Consider the following 21,953-nt stretch of genomic DNA (forward strand, 5'->3'; position numbering starts at 1 on the left):
AATATAGTAAATCAATCTCAGATATCTAAATCTGTAAAGTATTGAACGTAAAACTGTGAGAAATTAAAAAAAAATCTTCAAAAGAAACCTACTGTATGTTAAGTAAAAGAAAGGAAGGAAGGAACGTATCTAAGTAGTAAATTTTTTCTCTAGACTTGCATATGGAAATTGTGACAATAAGATAATTTTTTCTCGGCATAACAATATAAAAGATGACAATAAGGAAAAGTAGAAGAAACTATAAAAAAAAAAAATTCAAAGGCAAAATAAAAAAAATTTAAAATTTATGAATGGCATTTAATAAGTAAGAATAATAAAGAATTCCAACAAAGAAAGGTATTTGATAATCAATTTCCCCTTGTAACATATTTTTATTTCAATTTGTCTATCTATCTCGGACGATCCTATCTACCCAAAAAATAAAGAGGAGCTCGAATTTAGCACGCAGGCTATATTTGATTTCGAAACCATACCATGCCCTCTAGCATCATTTAGTAGCCATGGAAGGAATCCTCCTGGAAAATGCGCCTCCGTATGTAGATATGCATATGTGGAACAATGCCCGTACAATGAGGTTCATCTGGTCGCTACTTAGTATGCAGGGCTTCACAAAACCCCGATTTTCCTAGTGAGAAGTTTATAGCCAAGTCCCCACGGGTCTTCATTCACCTTGTTGACTAGTTTCCGCCAGCCACAAGTTTTGCTTCTATTTATCGTACTGCGGAGTCTACTTTTTGCTGATCTATACTTTCCCGCGTAAACGTTAGGCAAAACGGCGGAGCTTATAACACTTCCCCCCGGCCTTGGGCAAGAACACGAAGACGAACGCCGTCCCGAGCTTAGATGGCAGCAGTACCCGATAAGGATTCGCTCTTCACCGAGTGGCTTTTTCAAGGCTACTACCTAAGACGCAGAAATACTGTCAGCTAGGGGTCAGAACTACTTACGCGGGCACCTCGGGGTGTCACTCCCCGTATCGTAAGCGACCCGTTAAATGTCGCTGACGACCCCTGAGGGGAAGAAGTATTCCCGGATATCTTGGGTCTGCTGGATGTCGATAGTTTGTCCACGGACATCCACAAAGTACTGAACCAAAAATTGGTCTACTCTATTATACGAGATACCACGAATTCCGTAAAGACGAAAAGGATAATGACCAAATCATGATGTTGGGGTACTTTTACATCAACGGGAAGCATGAGTATGATATACTTCATATAGCCGCTCTTCTGTGCGCCAAAATTCACCAAGGATATTGATTTGATACCCAACGCGATAGAAGCATTCCGGACTTCAATTTAGGATGCTTCGCTACCAACGGCAAATTACAATTTTCATAGCTCTAGTTGTAGATATATTATGCAACTGAAACCATCTAACAAGTACCCAATTCGCTCGGTAACGGCAGACAAGGTTCCAATGTATCTTTAATTCAAAGATACGTGATGATGACGAAGTATTACAATAATAAGTGCAGTGAAAGTATTTGGGGAGAAATTATCTAGACACCTTCCTAAAAAGATCACAATATAGGTAGGGTACTTTTCAATAAAGAGCTGCCAAATATTTAATCCTCAGCATAACACCGAGGAAGTATCTTTAAATTCATTAATTGCAACACGATATTTGATTTCGTAATAATGAACCCAATGAAAGCATCGCAAACAATATTCTCTGAATACAATGCGTGAACATTTTTTGTCAATTTTGCTACTGGAACCCATTTCATTCTATACATGACTTTCCCACGCATCAATGTACGGAATGCCCTGATCATTGACTGCAACAAGTTTCGTTTTTATCTTGTATTGTTGTTGGAGAAATTCTGCATTTGAAACTTCGATTCATGTATTTAGATTCAATATAATGGTTGGAATCTAAATAGTAACAACCAGTAGAGATATTTATTTGTAGGAAGTGTTGGTTTGTTTTCAGAGGTAGAATCTCCACAACAGGCAGAACTATGGAAATATTGTCAACCTGCAATTTCAAACCAAATGTGTTAGCCATAATATCTATGTGCTTGTTAGCTAGTGAAACGGGAGTGAGCTTTAGCGGATTCGGCTGGAAGAAAGGAACTACGAAATCGTGCACTTCTCACAAGTAAATCCATTTAAATGCAAACTCTTTCTTGGGATTCACTCCTTCCAGTTTAAAAGTTAAAAACAGTTTAGAAAGATGAGAAATTGATAGTAAAAAAGGACTTAATTTTGTTTCAGTAATAAACTTCTTTCAATACTAAATATTCTGTGCAATACTACACAAACTACATCAATACAAACTCGGGACGCTTGCTATGGATGCTTTTTCCGAGCCGGGAGTCTATCTACGGCAACAACACAATTACAATCATTGAGTCAATGTGCAACTATTTATCTAAATAATACAGAATATGCATCATGTACTGCTCAACTCCAGGTAAGACAACCCTCCCTTTGTCCCTCCCATCACTCATTTCACATAGCTGAGAATAAATGTTCAAATAACTTCTACATCGCTTTCACTCTATGCACTCTATTATACGACAAAGTAGAAAGTTTTGGGCAGAACCAAAAAAAGATTGATTCTAAAGAATAATATCTATTTTGAATGTTATCAGCAACTACGCTTTATAGATTAGATCTTTCGATTAATCCTTTTCCAAGCTCACCTTTCGAGGTCGGTTTTGAATTCAATTCAATTTTCTCTATTTTTATCAAATTAAAACAGCAAGTCAAGTTACGACGTGGTTTTATCTGAATTCCTCGAAGATTTTCGACTATCACCTATCTGAAACTTCCGTGTGTGCTTCAAAAACACAGACGCGAAATGGAAGTCGGAGTTGTTCTAAAGATTATTCAAGCGTTAATTGAAGTTCACGCATCGGCAATTTCTTTGCCTCCCTATAATACCAAAAGGGCTGAAAGGGCTAACATAGAAAAAAAATGTTTGATAAAATTTGATTTTATTATTCAGTCTTCGAGGACGATACGACTATAGCGGTCATACAATTTTTCGATACCATTTTTGTCTGTAGTCTCACAATTTTTTTCTCTGCGAGCATTCTCTTGAGGTCTGAGGACAGGAAAAAGTCGCTGAGGGACAGATCAGGAGAATACGGTGGATGCGGAAGCAATCCAATCCCAAAAAGCAATGCTTTATTAACACACGAAATTCCTTTTTATCCATTTTCTTCAAACTAACAAAAATTGCTTGACTCAAAATGCTCTATCCCACAAACGATTGGTCCCACAGCTGCCAAATTTGTACACATGCCTTTTGAAGATTACGGTGAACTAAAAATCATATGGATTTAGTACTAGTAGTGCCGTCTGTGTGTTAGCCCATGAACTTTCTAGCCCAACTATGAGGCTGTACCTTAAGCTTTAGATGACTAATAATTGGTTCAGATTTCAGGACCGATATCTCTTACACGTGCTGGCTGTAATAATGGCTACTGTAACTTCGTTCAGTGTGTTCGCAGGATAAATGCAAACAACCTCGTAAGTATTGCAATTTGACAATTTCATTTGCTTTTTATTTTCCAAACTATTGATTTTATCTTATTTCGATATTCCATTTAAAAACCCTAGATAGATGGATGTTTCACTGAAAATTTACCGAATCGTGATCTGACAACAGAAGCAGGACGAGTGAGTTTATACACGAATGTGACAGGATGCATATTAGCCAGAGCACGCTGTAGCCAGTATAACCCGATTACAGGCGAACTACAAAATCAAGTTTCTATTACACAATATGGACGCAACATTGATAAATTATTTGGAGGATTAATTAACCAAGCTGCACTTTATAATTCTCTACAGATATCTACTACGGGGGATTTACGAATAATCTCATTCCCGGCTACAGTAAGTGTAGCTGATTTATTTTGTTCACGAACAGCTGGCTTAGAGCAGACTGGGTACGGAACCAGCATTTGTTAGCAACAGCCAGCAATTTGCTTAAGTAGATTTAAGGTTCGAAATCGTCAATAAATCATTGCATCAAGATAAATTCAAATATAGTAGTGGTAGCCATAAGCAACATAGAGTGACTTTCCCCCGATTTGGAATGTTCAAAAGCACGACGCTAAAACACTCCCTGGAGCGTCTAGGACTCTAACCTGGAACGCCTGGCTTATTCAGTATAGAAGCGAAACCCCGTGGTTTAAGGAGCCCCCCCACCTACCCTGGCATCTCTCCTCTCCATCTCCCTCTTTTCCGCCTTAAGAATGCCTCCAGTGTGATGTGCCACTCGGCTTCACGTGTCTCTATTCTGCAGCATGGCCTCAATTATGGTGTCCAGGGACGGGAGACACCCCTTTCATCGAAAGGTCATATATCTCACCGACGGTTTCGACAAGACCATGGTTTTACCAACTTGAATAGGGAGAACTGTGGGAACACTTTGTCAAGGCAACGACTTCGGTTTTCTCGAGAGCCATCCATCTCCTTCCTCGCTGCATCACTACTCCCAATGTACGCTGAGCTTGCTCAATCGTGCGTTCGGTAACGTTCATCCGCATATCCGACCAGATGCGATTCATCAGGCATCTCGAGTCGTAAGGCGTCCGGGCCAAGGGTAGATCACTGCGTAGTAGGTAGTAGTAGAATGGCCGGTACACTTCAGGACATACTGGAGATCCCCGGACACGTCCGCAGCTCTCTGCTGAAATCGATGGGATGATGTGAGCCTAGCTCTGACAAGGTTGTAGTTGTGACTTGTATCAGGAGCCAGCCCCTTCAGCATCCTGGTCGGGTAATGTGCATTGAACCGGTACTAGTAGACCGCGTTTGCCCCGAGCGAGTGTTCCGCTAAGCTAAGCTAAGTGTAGATCAGGTCTCAGGGATCTAAGGTAGGGATTTTGACCCCAAGGGGGTATACCCTCCTGTTCCTGAATATTGCTGGCCGCTCCTTTGCACACGATGCGCCGGTGGAATGCCTTATGGCATACTGGCTGATGTTTACAAACTGGTGTTCCGTCAATGGCCAGAATTGCTGCTTGAGGCGTTCAACGTTTGCTTGAACGAGAAGGCTCAAGTAACCAGAACCTAGGAAATGTTGTGCCTGAGTCTAGGAAATTTTGGGCCCCCCGTTGAGTGCCATTTGTAATGGCAAATGAAAGATTGCGATGGTCAAACGACTATCCTGAATGGCCGAAGACAACCAAGAGGGAAGAGCTACCCAATAAACCTAAAAAATGGGGAAATTGACCACGAAGGTCCGCCTGTAAATTCTGAAGCTTCATCGAAGTGTTCCGTCGGCACGTGCTTGCACGTCTCTGTCCTAGCCAAGCTCAGTAATTTCGGGGAGGAGGGACGGTTTCTTTGAGCATTTCGATCTCTCACGGGTCATTTCACAAAAATTCGCGTCTCCTTGCCGGCGCGTACTCAAACATGGGAAAATGTCGCACAGACGCGGACACTATAATGGCTTGTCCTATTTCAAATTTAAAACGCCTGGATTTCATATTTTGTTTGCCTTGAAAACCCACACCTTGACGGCTAAATGTACAGCTCAGTAAATGCAAAAGATTTTGAAGCCACAATTGATTGTGTGCAAGCGGCCTCCACTGTACTGCCGACTGTACTGTGACAGTACATCCAATGTGTTAACAGCGATACAGTTACTTACAAAATTTATACACTGTGACATTTCGACACCGGCCACATGTCTGTGATCTGTGCAATTTCTGATCCAAGTAGTTGCATTATTTACGTCAGCAAACGGCAGAGTTTTCTGTTTAGTGTGGCTACGGCTGTTAGTTATATTGTTTGGCTTGTGCGAAATCAGTCAGCTTGAAATTAGGAGGAGAGTATCTAATTCAAAAGTAGAATGATTGGTGATTTGAAAAAGGACGATTTAAGTCGGGTACCGGAAACCATAAGTTTCCCGGCTGAGGAGGAGCATGTCTTGTCCTATTGGAAGTCTGAGCGAATTTTTGAGAATTGCTCGAAATTATCTAAGGGAAAGCCCAGGTGAGTAATTAGTGACAACAGTGAGTTTCCTTGTTTTATGACTAACCTTGTGAATGTTTATATGCAGATACACATTCTACGATGGGCCACCTTTCGCTACGGGTCTTCCCCATTACGGACACATCCTGGCCGGAACAATCAAGGACATTGTCACAAGATACGCTTATCAGCAAGGGTATCATGTCGAACGTCGATTTGGGTGGGATTGTCATGGATTACCAGTCGAATATGAAATAGATAAAACGCTGGGTATTCGCGGACCGGAGGACGTCGAGAAAATGGGAATTGCAGCGTATAATAAAGAGTGCAGGAAGATTGTAATGCGTTACGCCGACGAGTGGGAGCAGATAGTGAGCAGAATGGGTCGCTGGATCGATTTCTGCAATGATTATAAGACGTTATATCCGTGGTATATGGAGTCGATCTGGTGGATATTCAAGCAAATGTTTTCGAAGGGGTTGGTTTACCAAGGTGTTAAGGTCATGCCATATTCCACTGCCTGTACTACGCCACTTTCTAACTTCGAATCTGGTCAGAACTATAAGGAAATCGTCGATCCGTCAATCACAGTAAGCTTTAGATTAGTAGACTCCCCTGATGATACGAGCTTGCTTATTTGGACTACCACCCCATGGACTATACCATCGAATCTGGCTGTATGTGTTAACCCAAATATGACCTACGTCAAAGTACGTGAAAATGAGACAAAACGGTTGTACATCTTGGCTGAGAGCCGTCTTGAATTCATTTTTAAAACGGCCGACGCGTATACGATCCTAGAAACGTTCCCTGGTAAGAAGCTTGCTAATTTGAAGTACCACCCGGTTTTCTCGTATTTTGTTGACTATGGCAAGCGTATGAATGCATTCCGTGTTTTACTCGATGACTATGTGACAGAGGATTCTGGTACGGGCGTTGTTCATCAGGCTCCATACCATGGTGAGGACGATTATCGGGTATCACTCGCTAACGGTGTCATAGCCAAAGACAGTGAAGTTATTTGCCCAATCGATGATGTTGGGAAGTTCACTGCGCAAGTGAAGGATTTCGAAGGGCAATATTTTAAGGACGCAAACAAAAATATTGTTGCCATGATAAAGGAGCGTGGGAATCTGTTTAATGCCGGTCAAGTTAAGCATAGTTATCCCTTCTGTTGGCGATCAGACACGCCACTCATTTACAAGGCTGTCCCGTCCTGGTTCATCCGGGTTGAGCACATGAGCCAGAGTCTTTTGAACTGTAGCTCTCAGACCTACTGGGTTCCAGAGTTCGTTAAAGAAAAACGTTTTGGCAATTGGTTGAAGGAGGCTAGAGATTGGGCCGTGCGTATTTGTTTATTTTAGGTTCCAACTCTTTTTTTTTTAAATTGTAATTTTCTCCTTAGGTCAGTCGAAACCGCTATTGGGGTACCCCAATCCCAATTTGGATGACACCTGATGGCGAGGAGGTAATTTGCATAGGCAGTATTAAGGAGCTCGAACAGCTTTCCGGGCGGAAAGTGACTGATTTACATCGTGAAAGTATCGACGATATAGAAATCCCCTCGTCAAGACCAGGATGTCCACCACTCAGGCGGGTGAAGGAAGTCTTCGATTGTTGGTTTGAATCCGGATCAATGCCTTTCGCTCAGCAGCATTTCCCCTTCGAGAATGAAAAGGACTTCATGAACTGCTTCCCAGCCGACTTTGTTGCAGAAGGTATCGATCAAACCCGCGGCTGGTTCTATACGCTAATAGTTGTCTCTACGGCCCTGTTCAACAAGCCTCCATTCAAAAACTTGATAGCAAGCGGATTAGTCCTCGCTGCTGATGGCCAGAAAATGTCCAAGCGTAAAAAGAACTATCCAGATCCTATGGTGGTAGTGGATAAGTACGGGGCAGACGCACTAAGGTTATATTTAATTAATTCACCAGTTGTGAGGGCTGAAAATTTACGGTTCAAGGAGGAAGGCGTACGTGACATCATCAAGGACGTATTTCTTCCTTGGTATAATGCATACCGATTCTTTGTGCAGAATGTTACGCGTTTGGAGAAAGAGGAGCACTGTGAGTACTTTTACGATCACGAAAGACATGTGGCTGGTGTGAAAAATGCGAAAATTATGGATGTTTGGATCCTGTCATTCAAGGAGAGCTTGCTTGACTTTATTACCAAGGAGATGGTGGCTTATCGTCTCTACACAGTCGTTCCTAGGCTGACTAAATTTATAGATCAGCTTACAAATTGGTATGTTCGATTGAATCGGCGTCGCATAAAGGGTGAGACTGGAAAGGTTGAATGTATTCAATCCTTGGATACATTGTTCGATATTCTCATGTCCATGGCCAAAGTAATGGCACCTTTCACTCCATTTTTATCTGAGTATATCTATCAAAGGTTGAATTTACTGATGCGCACAAAAGAGAAGGGGTCCGTTCATTATCAAATGATACCCGCTGCCAATAGGTCGCTTATCAAAACTGCTGTCGAACTAGCTGTTTCCAGGATGCAAACAGTCATCGAATTGGGCCGTGTTATGCGTGATCGAAGAACTTTGCCCGTCAAGTATCCGGTCCAAGAAATCATCATCATTCATAAGGATAACAAATACTTAGATGATGTAAGAAGCCTGGAGAGCTTCATTCTAGGTGAATTGAATGTACGTAAACTGGTCACAACATCAGACAAGGAAAAGTATGGAATCACGCTACGTGCGGAGCCCGATCATAAGTCATTAGGACAACGACTGAAGGGTGACTTCAAAGCTGTTATGGCTGCAATCAAAAATCTCACTGATGCGGAGATTCAAACACATCTTTCAGCAAACTGCTTCAAGATCCTAGGACACGAGATTGACTTAAGCGAAGTCCGTATAATTTATAAGATTTCCGATAATTTGGGGGCGAATTTCGAAGCTCATAGCGACAATGATGTCCTGGTTTTGATGGATATGACTCCCAACGAGGAGCTGATGGAGGAAGGTGTTGCACGTGAAATAATTAACCGCATCCAGAAGCTTAAAAAGAAAGCACAACTCGTCCCTACTGACCCTGTTCTGATTTTCTACAAAATTTCATCCGATTCCAACAACCAATTGACGAAAGTTACAGAGAAGTACAAGGCGTTCATTGAAACTACGGTCAAGTCGCCATTCCAAGTATATAGTGCCGAAACTACAGGAAAGAAGCGTATGATCATCGAAGAATCCTTCGATTTGAAAGATGCTAATTTAAATATCGTCATTTGTTCAGTGGAGGATCAACAACTGCCAAACATTCCATGGACGAATGTTCAATTGGAAGGATTAATTGAACCACGATATCAAAGCGGCCGAGAAGGGATGATTTTACTACAACATCCCGATGGAAAGGCACTAAGCCTGGAGGAGTTCAAATCTGAGATTCGCAGATTATTTGGACTTTACGGTATCGAGTTTACACTGGAATGCAACAAGAAGATCATCACGAATTTGCCAGATGTCCAGTCCAAAGTTGTCCTTGTGCGCAAAACTTCTGGAATTACGAAAAGCGAACCACGTGTCGAAAATGTTAACGCTGCTCACGCTGTGCCAGTTTGTAAATTTAATAATTATGAATTCGACGGGAAGAAATTTACTATATTGTTGGAGAATCCAAAAGGATCACCATTGGATCATGATGAGAAATATCTTAATTGTCTCCTTAATAAAGTGTTCCAACGCTGCGACGGGGTGGGAGATCAAAGATTGTTGAAGAAGTAGGAGCATTTTTTTTTCATTAATAAATTTTTTTTGCATATTTTGTTAATTTATTGAAATCTGTAAGATATGAATACTGAGTTTGATAAGGATTTGTTCAGTTTGTTCAACTTTGATATTGAAATAAAAAAATAAAGATCAAAAATGGAGCCTTCCGGGTTATTTTTCTGCCAATATCTATGATCGTGAATTAAAGGTTAAAAGTGGCATTGTCCATAACTGGTACTTGTGAGGTAGGCTACGGTGCCCAGTGATTCTTTGAAGTTCTCAATGGAGAGGATCCTTTTCGCAATTTCTTTTGCTGCGAGGAGTTCTGCCGTGTACTTAGCTAGAACGTAGAGAGTGTGGGTGTGGGTTGTGCAAGTAACCCCAAGGGCTTTCTTTACAAATTTATTGTTGGAAGCAACTAGTTTGCTGTGTATGGATCTTAGCATGTTGGTTGCAGATGAGATTTCGTAATCTATCTGAGGAAGTTCGTGATCCAGTTTGAGTACTGAGCGTCGACTCTAGTTTGGTCTGAGCTGCGAGGATGTTTAGGTCAACTAATTCAAAGGCATTTTCTAGACCTATAACGGCAGCCGTGGGTGTTTGCAGGCCTTTTTTTACAGCAATTTCTTTCAGTCATTGAAACAATGTGATGTGGACTTGCCTCTCTGTGAAGCGTAGGAGATCTTGGTCTTAACTATTGTGTTGACAATTTTGAAAGGAACGTTTAATAGGGAGACTGGGCGAAATTTTATCGTTTTTCTCAATCTTTTGTATTGAGATTGTGATGCTTTGAAAATAGTCCTTCTTTATATCTATACAAGGGTCTATTTTGTTGAGAATTGTTAGTGGACCGTTGCTTTATATCAGGCGATAGTTCGCTTGTGCCTGCGGGAAAGGTTATTGTTTTTCCCCTGCCAGAGGGCTCGCTTCTTCTATTTTGATTGCCGTTTACGTAAAGCAGAGAACACTTTCGCTTCTGTGAGTCACACAGCTGTTCCCAAGGAACTCCGCCAGTCGGCTCTCTCATCGAATGTCAGTATGACAGACGGTGATTTGTTAACACAAGTTTTCCAAAGGGTTTGTGACATTGATTGCTCCAATGGCGATATATTCCATACGCAGCAAACAGTCGCAAAGTCGGAGGAGTGTTTGGTGAATTTTGCCTAAATTTTTACAATAGTTCAAGAAAAGGCGACTTCAATTGGCAAAATGACGACCAATCGGCTGACATAGTGCATTTGAAAAACGAAGAGTAATGAAAGTTCAGCATTTAATATTGTCGGGCAGTGGATTAAACTGTATAAACCAAGAAAGCTGTACACACCAAATAGGATTATTGACCAGGCGTACTATATGCTCCTTCTGCTATAGGTCTCAAGCCACACTTGAAAAATGGCTCTGAATGGATTTCTGGAGTTTTTCCAGAAAGGCAAGGTAAACAAACATACCTTTAATCTCTGAATATTCTTGGCTCTATCGTCAATTCTAGACATTTCGACCAAAGAAACGATTCACTGCCGGAACTATTCGATATTCCTTGCATAAGCAGGCTCAGGCCAGCTTGGAATCAGGTATCAATCTACGGCAGGTGGTAAAACTTCCGCCCGGTGAGAATATGAATGATTGGATGGCAGTGCATGGTTAGTTTTGTTATTCAAGTGGCTGTAAATTGATGTACTGATATCCGTTTTTATATCTGATTACACCAGTTGTAGACTTTTTCAATCGGATCAATCTTATTTATGGGACGGTATCTGAATATTGTAACGAAACTGTTTGTCCGACTATGTCAGGTGGATCGAGATATGAATACCTTTGGGCGGACGGTGAAACGTATGAGAGCTATTGAGTACTTTTGGTCTGTGAGAGCTAATAGTATTTTTACAGATTCAAAAAGCCAACCCCCCTCCCAGCGCCCAGATACATAGAGCTATTAATGGATTGGATTGAATCTCAGATAAATAATGAGGCTGTGTTTCCCGTATCAACAGGTACAGCAAAATTTGCCTCCTATTCCTTCCTCTGTTAATACTGTAAAATTTTCAGACGTCCCCTTTCCCAAGAGTTTCTTACCGTTGTGCCGTAAGATTCTCACTAGGCTTTTTCGAGTATTTGTCCATGTCTACATCCATCATTTCGATCGAATTGTCAATATAGGAGCGGTGAGTATTAGGCACACTTGATGTCATAGTTAATAATTTGATCTATTTTCTACACTAGGAAGCCCACGTGAATACATGCTACAAACATTTCTACTATTTTGTCCAAGAATTCGATCTGATTTCACCGAAGGAGCTTGAACCTTTGGCAGAAATGTCATCTCGCGTTTGCACAGCAACATAACTGTGGAAGTTTGGAAGAAAGCATTTCTTATCAGGAACCAGACTTAAACATCTGCTTGGATCTTTATTTTATTCCTCTTTAGTTTAATCAATCAGTGTTAATTTCGAATATGCATGTAAATATACGAAATATTTAAAAATCGTCTTCAATCATTTCTCCTTTACGAATTCCCCAATGCGCACCTTTTAATCTTACCCGACGTTCAGATATTTGCCAATCCTTAACAGAAAGTCTAAAGTGCAAGCACAAGGGCAGGAACTATGCTATCCCCAGTGAAACACCCGCAGTTTAAATTCTGAACACACTAAAGCAGAAAATTTCTGTCATAGAATCTGCGCAAGCGGAAATTTCATTTATAACAAAGCATTTTTCTCCCAATTTAATGAGTACCTCGTTGCTTGAAGGATCCATTGCAACTGTTCATATCGTAGGAGACGAAAAGCTTGGCGCAGATGAAATTTCTTGCGGTTTTTACCGACTTCACCTAGTTGCTGACTTTCTTTTGCAATTTCTCCCTTGAGTCTTCCAATATCAAACATAGTTTTCCACAAATGGTGGTTATTCTGTTGTTCTTCTTTCGTCAAAAAAAGCTCCACCAGATGTTATGGTATCTATCCCTAGCAAATAGTATAATCTCGAAAGTTGTTTTCAAACGCAATAAGGTAAATTAAAGTGTACACATGGCGCAACTAAAATATGCAGAAAGTACAAAAGGATATTTGGAGATTTTTTTTAAAAGCTTCTTCAATATAGCAACTTCAATAATGATAATCATTCTGGCTTTGAAAGAACGTGCCCTGCCAAGTATATTCCATATTCGGAGACGGGTTTCTATTCAAAATATGAAACGTTTCAGATGAAAGATTATGTGCAACTGATGTAGCGATTATTTAAAAAAGAATGAATCCTTAATTTTCGCTGTAATGTAAACATGTCTAAGGTTCCCTTAATAATAATAATAATAATCGATGGCGCCACAATTCATATTGGATCACGGCCTTGAAGTGTGTTAGAGCAATTCATTCAAGACCGGTACGGTACATTCAAGACCGTAGCGGTACACTACGAGGCAATGTGGTCAACATTACGCTCGCCCGAGATCATTACCCTGATTCATTCATTCAAATAGTAAAAAACTCATCAATTTATGAATGGAGTTTTGATTTTTGTCCACGGGACGATGAACTGTACGCCATTTCTTGTACCCACCGCCAGGTGCTTCTGGCATCTGACGTGAAGTAAGCCATGCCATGTACTCCGTCTCCGGAGCACTGTTTACATGGCACTTTGACAGCCGTGGGGCATTGACAGATTAGACGACGGTCGTGCCAAACACTGGGTTTGTGTATTTCTTTTTCTAACAAATCTTTTATTCTTATTTCGTCCACCTATGGAAATCAGCTATCGGGCAATTCTTGAATGGTAGGTGAGTGAAAATGGGCACTACTATTCATTGATCGTAAGCCTTTTACACGTGCGACTCCGTATAAAATCAATCATGAGGCCTGTGGTGTCTTGGGTACAATAAAGCACCAGGTGATATAAAAAAAAAAGAGTGAAGACGACGCCGCCTGGACATAGTGAACAATTTGTGTACTTTACAAGTGTCAAATGTAATCAATGCTGGTGCCACTGGGCAGAGCATGTATCTGCGGGTGTCTATCATGGACCGTGGGTTGGAATGAAAATGCCTCATGCAAAGAGTAGGAGCTCGTTCGACAAAACTTTTCTAGATGCAGATTGCTGCTGTCAATATTGGAGACATCGGGCTCCTAAAGAATATACAATTTGTCTCCGACCAAGTGAGTTGCTCTCACGGAACTATTCATATCAGTCGTGTTAAATAAAGTAATAGGACAGATGGCGGACGTCGAGTAAGTGTTGTTGTGAATGATGCTCGCGAAAATCCCCATGTCCTGGGTGACCCACATTCAATAGGTGCGCACAATCTATGGAATTTCGATATTTCGGGCTGCGAGTGTTCCCTCTATTCCACATTAACCTTGCGGAATAAGTGCTCGCCCGGTCCAGTGGCAAGTCCTCAAATGAAAAATGGAAAAGTCGACGAAAGTAGCCAATCTGCTGAGAATTCAGAATTCATTGATGAATACCCATGCGCTTGGCTTGGACCGGTGCACGCGCTCCTACTCGCAAGAATCTTGACACACGAACAAGTATCCGATTCTTGGTAGATAGTGGTTGGTTTGGGTGTGAATCACAATACGAGGGCTTTGCCAGTTGGTTGTGGCGTGAATGCTATGCGCGAGCGCTCGCACCAGCTAGAAGGGGGGGGGGGGGGGGGAGGCCATCACGAGAGAATTTCTTCGCGCATCAGTTCCATCAATCAGCTGTCGCACGGCCGCAGTTCGTTTTCGCTTCATTTGGTCGTGTGGGGCTTCTTATTCTTTGATTTTAGAGTGCTGTTCCTGCTATGCACGCAATCAATTCTCCCAGGTTCAAGTGCAAGCGGAACATTTACCACTAAATTAGGGGATATTTCTGTGGTTTATTGCCAGAAATGGCCTCTTTGTAAGATTTCTACGAAGTGAGTAGCATGGCTTAAGCCTCATGTAGTCGGGTTTTGCAGGCCTACCGTATTCTGTTCACCGCTCGCTCCCACCCTGACAGCGGAACAATTGCCGTGAAAACCAACGTGAGAGTTGCCGTGAACGATGATCCGCTGCTGCTGTCGAGTAAGGGGGTTTGACAGCTGACTGCCGTGTGCATTGTGTTGTTTGTATTTTCAACATGTTTTTTTCCTCCAAAATGACTTGTGTGGTGAATTCACTTCTATGCGTGTATAGTACTTGGCATTAATGAAAACAACAACAATTTGGAATTAGTTCTTTTGGAAAATTAAATATTTCTTTTTCCCCCAGTTTTAGAAAACGCCGCGCTCACGTTTAATCACGGTATCAACCACCAAACATTCTTTACAAAATGATAAAAACCGTGATTTGAGTGGAATCGCAGAGTATCCTTAGAGACTAGATTTACCCCCCAGTGCACCCGATTGAGTTGGCAGAACTTTGTGTGAAAACAGAAGGGTACAAGTTTTGACACAAAGAGCACCACGCTGCGACCAGCTGGGCCTGAAGACCCGCTTTTGAGTCAAACATAGCAAAAGGCATGGCAGCAGCAGCTATCACATCTACTTCTTCGTCTTCGATTCAAAACGTGGCTGGTGGTAACAATTCCGTCTCAAATTCTTCATTAGTAAACCTCGGATCAACATCTATTTCCTCCTCTAATGCTGGTAGTGAATCGGCTGTAATCAGCTCCACATCCGCATCCTCTGTAATTTCATCCTCTTCGAATTCCTCTCGCTCTAGACGAAGCAGCAAGCTGTCCCAATCGAACTATAGTGACTCCAAGTCAATGTATTCATCAGTCAATAATAGTTCGTTCGCATCCTCTAAATCCTCCAGCAACCAAGGCAATACAGACTCTCATTCAAAATCAAAGATCGGACAGCGTAAATGGAAGGACGACAGTGTCGGTAACAGCAGTGGAACCAAATCAAGAAGCTTCAAGTGGAAATTGAATTCCGATCACCATACAACTGCCCCTGATGACGAACCAGGATCATCCAACAAAAGTGATGTAGATCGCCGAAAGTGGAAGGATATGGACAAGACTAAAGCTTTGAATACCGTGGCAAGCTTACAGAAAATGAAGGGTCTCAAATGGACGGCATTCTCTGAGTCAATGGGTGAAAGTGACGAGGATGACATTGCTGAACGGACAAAGAAAAAAGAAACAAGCGAACGAAACAAAGTCCACTTATATAAACTAAAGGGTCTAAGATGGAAGTCCTTCGCAGCCGATACAAACTCCGTGCTCGCTGCCAGCAGTGATGATGGTGAAACATCACACCAACGGAAGAACCGTGACAAAGGGACGGTATTAAGACTGGATCGATCTGATATGGATTTATATGGATTGTGCCCTGAAACTGATCCCTTCTACGCTGTTATCTGTGATATATGCAATGCAGTGGTTAAACCGCAAGGACTTCACAAACACATGCTACATCGGCACCATGGTAGTCATAGTAATAGTCATCATAGCCAACACCACCTACATCATCATCGACATGTTTTGCCCAATTACATGTCGAACACTACATCAGGCGATCGACAGGTCACCGACCACCATGCCTCGTCATCAACTCATGTCACAACATCATCTATAGCATCCCAAGCGTCATCCGAACGGGGCACTGAGAAATCTACATCAAAATCTATGCCAGGAGAAGCTTCACCTTCACTAACGCAATCACACCAAACCTCATCATCATCTCGCGCTGCCAGCAGCAGTGCAGTGCATTCCTCGCCTACGAGTTCAAAAAATAAAAGTAAATCAACTGGTAAAACCAAGTCGAAAAGTTCCAAAAACGGCAACAATGCGTCTGGCCATTCCTCATCCACAACCCAATCTCCATCCCCGTCTTCTGCGTCATCGTCGTCGACAAATTTTTCAACAAGTGGGTCCCGTAGTGGGGCCTCCTCCACTGCGACACAGAATGGTATTGCGATGTCGAGCCCAACGACCGTTGCCGTCAGTTCAACGAGCGCTCACCAGCCTCGGTCGAACCTCTCCACAGGACAACAGGTAAGAAACTCGTCGATGGGTGTATTTCTCTCCCTCTGTCTCTTTCTAATCCTACAGGCTACCATTTTTTTCCTATTACAGTCGAACCAGAAACAATTAAGAACAGGCACGAATTTATATTCTATCGCATCAGGACAACACTTCCAAAGTTCTGGCAAGAGTATTTCCTCAAAGTCTGCCAGTTCAAAGCACATCGGCAGCGGTACCGGGGAATTCAATAATACAGACAACCCCTCTCTCAATACCGCAACCTCATCAAATTCTAATTCATCTGTGTCATCTGCTTGTTCTAGTAACTCATTAACGGGCTCAGTTACTCCTCGCAGGACATATGGTCGGTGTAAAAGCTCATCATCGTCTACCGAACGTAGAACGGTTCCTATTAAGGAGCGTGAATATGATGCGAATAAACATTGCGGAGTTATTTCTGGTGATTCGACTAGACCATGCACCCGATCCCTTACTTGTAAAGCTCACTCTCTTTCAATGCGACGCATGGTCTCTGGTCGTAGTAAATCGTTTGACAAATTACTAGCTGATCATAGAGCTACGAAAGAACTCCCACTTGCGACGAAATCAAGGGTACGAATATTTCTAGCCACCTTTTTTTCCATTCAGTACAAATTCCTAACCTTATAGGCTATGCCGGAGCTGGAATCGTCGAATTCGTCCTCCAGCATGGACCTAGATCGTCGCAGTGTCAGCTCGAATTCGAATCTATCTGTCGAAGTGCAAGTATCTTCGACGGCCTCTTCTCAGTCATCAGTTACAGCAACTGGTGCAGTTGAAAGTACTGGCGTTAACAGTAAACAGTCAACTCCACCTCCCACAGCAACTACCTCAGCGATTTCGAAGTCAAATAATCAGCCGTGTCCCTCTTCATCGAGAACAACCAGTCCTTCCTTAGCTGCATCCTATAACAGCAACAGACTAGCTGCCACACCTATGCCAGTTGACGAAACTACTGACCTTCCTACCACGGAGACGGTAGAAACAATTTGTATGGGCGAGAACGACAATACAATTCAGATAAATATTAATCGAGACGGTACCACGCAATCCATAGCTAGCGTGAATCGTCGAGGAACCCAAACAACTACGAGTGAATTGCGACGGCGTAGTAGTGATGAACCACATCGGGCCCGTGTAACTGCACGGGTGATTGACACCAGTCGGGCCAACGTGCCGCCTGAACTGCTGGATGATAGTAAGTTTGCCACAAACATATTCAGCCCGGAATCAACTGTTCTAAGTGGACCGATTCGCTTGCTTGATGAAAGTGAATCAGCTAAAAGTTCTCGAATCGAGCCCGAAGCAGATGTTGATATGAGTGACATGAGCGAAGAGCGCAAGCTACAACTAATGGTCCAGCGCAAGGTAAGCAAAAAAAACAAAATCTTGTTCCGTGATCCAAACAGACCTAGCCCATCAGCTATAACAATTCCCCCGGCTGCAGAAATTGTGGCTCAAGCTTTCGCCGAAGAGAATCCCACAGCAACTCTCACCGATGCGCAGTTCGTTATGGATCCTGAAACAAATGTTGTCTCCGTGTCAGTGTGTGGCACTTTCAATCCAGACAATATACAATTTAATTGGGCACCCTTCAACCAGGAATTTATAGAAAGTACTCTTTCACAAGCATTATCCCCATACGGGATAACAGTTACATCTAATTCTTCGCAACATCCAACTGAGCAGGTCTATGGCAATCCCAGCTTGATGCCCAACGCTGAAGAGGAAGGGTTTCAGATACACCATCTTCCGCCATTGACTGAAGAACAGTACAATCAAATGAGACCGGAATTCATAAACGGTATGCCCAAGCCGAGTTTGTTAGGTTGCCCAGGGATAAAATCGGAAATCAAAGAGGAAGCCGAAGATCTGGAGAACTCACCACATCAGCCGATTCTGCCGCTGATTAAGCAGGAAGGAATTAAGGACGAGATTAAGCTTGAAATTAAAGAAGAGCCAATGGAAGACGACAATTTGGATGATGACATTAACCAATCCGACGTGCTTAACGTATCTCAGTCCACTTTGAGATCAACAACTGCTGAATCGGTCACAGACACTTCGACTGTTGATGAATCCATAATGGAAGAATGGATGGGTAGTACCTCAAATCTGCCTGATCCGACCAAGGCTTTTAAAATCGTGCCAGAAATAATGTCCCAAAGCCCTGAGCCGATGTCGTTGGATTTAGATGGTTCATATGATGGTGATATCGAATTCCTTCAACCAATCGCCTCGTCCCTGTCAAAGACGTCCACGGAATGTCTGACTTCGATTAATGAAAAGGAGAATTCAAATTGTTCGAATGAGGAACGGATGCGTTACTTTACCGTGGATGATGAGATATATCGAAATGAAAATAACGGGTCTGCTCCAAATTGGTACTATGGCAGATTACCCAAACCTTATTACGTTAATACCTTCGGATTGGTTAAGCTTCGTGGTGGCACGAATTTCAGAAAAAGTATATTGTGCACACGCCGCGCCAATTCCTCCATTCATGCCTACCAGACCCTTTTCCAGGGTGGTCATGCTACGTTTTTCCGACGTGACAACTGCAGTACACTGGGATCAAAGCACTGCACAGTAGATAGCAATGGCGCTATTTCCTTAAGTGCCAATTCCAGTTTCGATGCATCCAAAAACATGAATTCTAATTCGCCTGGTAGCATGCGAAGTGGCTGTATGTCTACCGTGGCCACAAGTGGGAATGCGATCAAGGGCGTAAAGCAAACACGGCGTCAAAACTCAGCCAACTCTCCTAGCAGTCAGGTATTGAAGCGACAACCGCCTAACTTCATTTCATCGGCTAGTACCCAAACGCCACCATCAAGTCCGTTCTATAAACGGTATCAGTCGGTTGGATCGACTAGCAAAGTACGCTTGCAGAAGCGCAGCATTATCATGCATTTTCGCGGCAACGGTGGAGGTCCTCAACATTTATCGAAGACTTGTGCTATCCTCCAATCTCAAATTGTACACAAGCTTGCTGAGCAGCTATTAGGGTTTAAGAAATCCCCGAAGAATACGGATGAATCGCAATCAAGCTCAGTAGGCAATTACGCTAAGGGAGCAGCCACCAAGCAGGACCACATGGGCATCAATAATTGTAAGTTATCATCATCAAGTTCATCAGTATCAACATTAATGTATAAAAGTAGTAATAGTGACGGGCATTCATCACTACCGTCGTCATTGCCGGCCGATTCGTCGCCAACACCGACATCGTCGCCAATCAGTCAAAGTACGAATACCACCGCAAACCCTATGAAAATTTTCCGGAGTTCAACCACCACTGGGGGCTCAACAAATAGCGCTCACAGCAACAGTAACAACGTCAAAGGTAGTACAGCAAATACATCAGGACTAAGAACACACATCACCTCTAACAATTCGATTGCTCAAAGGTACACAGCATCTCCGACGGTAACACAATTGGTAACTCAATCCGCAGCCCAGGAAACGGCCACCACGACCAGTTCTGTTCCAAACAATTGTATGCCGATGGCGTTCAACAGTAATCATATCGCTTCATTGCAACCACGTGGACGTAATGCAGGAGCAGTTGTAGGTACGACTCTGTATCGTCAAGGTTTCCTGTCACCCTCGTCGCCATCGCGAATTTTGAATGGGAACGGACAAGGGTCAGGCTCCTCTATCAGATCGAATAGTACAGCAAACAATGGAACTACTATCAACAGCGGTTCTACCAAAAACAACAAGATTTAGACGTGGCCTAATAGATCTAAACAAAAAAGATACTTATCTACCTTCGGGGAAATTATATTTTGAATTTTCAAATCTGTATGTAGACATTTATCAGCCCACGACAATCGGTGGTAAATCCAAAGATTGTCTGAAGGCGTTTAATTTACAGACGCTTGGATATGTGTGTTTATCTTAAGTAATTTATCGTAAGTAACTGGATTCATTCGAAATTTATTGTTGTAAATTGCAAAAAAGATAAGTAGAATTGTACGAATTTCTTTCTGTTCTTCATTTTAATTTTTTTTACATATATATAAACAGCACACATGTATGTATCTATGTGTACAAATAGAACAACTATTCGTTTAAGTTTCTTAGATAATTGCAAATGATATTTTATTTCCAGTGCGGAATGCAGACTTATTTCATTTAGAGTCCGGATTAGATATTTATGTAGTGCTATACATTAACCGCTGAGATAAAGGAATTATTAACTAAATCCCAGGAGAAAGAAAATTTTTGTTTGAATAAATAGCACAGACCCTCTTATCGGTATCTATTCCTCAGCTCTTCAGCAGCATTACTTCCTCTCTTAAGAAGTGTATATACATATGGTTGCCATTCACCCCTTGCCCTTCAGCCCCTTTCGCGACTTCCCGAGACGCTTGCACTCCACTACTGTCCTCCGCCAAGTGCCGTTAGTGGTAATCCACTCGTCGGCCAATGCAATGCAACTTTATGCTGTGAAATACTGGCTTATAAACTCCAGCGGGGAGAGAAGTTGAGCGATTCGGGTGGTGGGATCACTACGCGGGAGCGTTCGTTCCTCTCGATGAGCGGTGAAGGGGAAAACCGCTTGCTATTTTTTATCACGCGGAGGCGAAAACCCATGCGGCGGGAAGGAACGTCGTGGGCCGATGTACTGAGCCCATGCTCGCAAGCGCTGGCTCAACATTTGTGCGCCTACCTGGATGGGGGGTACCATAGCAAGGAATAATTCTCGTAAGGTATCACGACGCCGAATCGCACAGCCTTGCTCCATCGAGTTCACTCGTAAATGAACAGATCCCCCACCATGACGCAACAGGCGTCAACCAAAATAGCACGAAGGTAATCACTAATTTTCGTAAATAGCAGCGTCCAATTCGGGCTCAGCCAATAGTTTAATAAGCTTAACTACTGGTCGAGTGAGGGTAGTAGTTGCCGTCTTCATCGTGGCGACGCTCACGAGGCCGTCAGCACCTGAATGGGGCTTGGTGATCAGGCCGAAGGGCCATTGAGTAGGAGAGGGGGAGGGCTCGTTTCTTCTTTCAAAGGTAAGAGTGAGATGTTCGATAGTTCTGCGAAAGTGCTTAGAGCTGCGCACCGCTGCTTCCCAGAGGCCGCGAAAGTGTGGAGCGCGAGGTAGTATGAATGACCACTCGGCGCCTCGGAAAGCCAAGGCCGAGGTCACGCTATTCATGAAGGGCGATGATTTGGCGATAAGAGTTTGTAACTCCTTGTCGGAGCCTTTGAAGGCTGTAGCACTATCGTAGAAGAGTTTCTCGCAGACGCCTCAGCGAGTGCAGAATCGCGAGTAAGCTGCAAGAAATGCATTCCAGGAAAGGTCGGAA

The 21,953-nt window shown here is 42.8% G+C and overlaps 4 protein-coding genes across 17 annotated transcripts; all 4 read left to right on the top strand.

The window, feature by feature from the left end:
- The first annotated feature begins 1,817 nt into the window (after positions 1-1,817).
- LOC119661049 lies at positions 1,818-3,990 on the top strand. The gene is made up of 4 exons (XM_038070252.1): positions 1,818-2,103; positions 2,220-2,418; positions 3,390-3,482; positions 3,573-3,990. The coding sequence occupies exons 1-4, from the start codon at positions 1,964-1,966 to the stop codon at positions 3,924-3,926; spliced, it is 786 nt and encodes a 261-aa protein (XP_037926180.1). The 5' UTR covers positions 1,818-1,963; the 3' UTR covers positions 3,927-3,990.
- Positions 3,991-5,640: 1,650 nt separating this feature from the next.
- Positions 5,641-9,824, top strand: LOC119661041 (isoleucine--tRNA ligase, cytoplasmic). The gene is made up of 3 exons (XM_038070232.1): positions 5,641-5,960; positions 6,028-7,282; positions 7,345-9,824. Exons 1-3 carry the CDS (start codon positions 5,818-5,820, stop codon positions 9,676-9,678), a joined length of 3,732 nt encoding a protein of 1,243 aa, XP_037926160.1. The 5' UTR covers positions 5,641-5,817; the 3' UTR covers positions 9,679-9,824.
- Positions 9,825-10,682: 858 nt separating this feature from the next.
- On the top strand, positions 10,683-12,155 carry LOC119661050 (MOB kinase activator-like 3). The gene is made up of 6 exons (XM_038070253.1): positions 10,683-11,097; positions 11,153-11,303; positions 11,373-11,496; positions 11,551-11,654; positions 11,710-11,825; positions 11,884-12,155. The coding sequence occupies exons 1-6, from the start codon at positions 11,056-11,058 to the stop codon at positions 12,004-12,006; spliced, it is 660 nt and encodes a 219-aa protein (XP_037926181.1). The 5' UTR covers positions 10,683-11,055; the 3' UTR covers positions 12,007-12,155.
- Positions 12,156-13,291: 1,136 nt separating this feature from the next.
- Positions 13,292-20,889, top strand: LOC119661040 (platelet binding protein GspB-like). Of its 14 annotated transcripts, none has more exons than XR_005250507.1 (5): positions 14,306-16,620; positions 16,702-17,202; positions 17,260-19,741; positions 19,791-19,975; positions 20,040-20,177. XR_005250507.1 is itself a non-coding variant. In XM_038070223.1 (5 exons), exons 3-5 carry the CDS (start codon positions 15,136-15,138, stop codon positions 20,359-20,361), a joined length of 5,088 nt encoding a protein of 1,695 aa, XP_037926151.1. In that variant the 5' UTR covers positions 14,308-14,535; positions 14,594-14,699; positions 14,886-15,135; the 3' UTR covers positions 20,362-20,889. The 14 variants fall into 14 exon arrangements, 12 of the variants coding, with proteins under 12 accessions (XP_037926152.1, XP_037926153.1, XP_037926156.1 ...); XR_005250508.1 differs by having other exon boundaries at positions 14,307-16,620; positions 19,794-19,975; XM_038070223.1 differs by having other exon boundaries at positions 14,308-14,535; positions 14,594-14,699; positions 14,886-16,620; positions 17,260-20,889.
- The last annotated feature ends 1,064 nt before the right edge of the window (positions 20,890-21,953 follow it).

Source organism: Hermetia illucens, chromosome 7 (genome assembly GCF_905115235.1).
Source record: "Hermetia illucens chromosome 7, iHerIll2.2.curated.20191125, whole genome shotgun sequence".
Classification (NCBI taxonomy): Eukaryota; Metazoa; Arthropoda; class Insecta; order Diptera; family Stratiomyidae; genus Hermetia; species Hermetia illucens.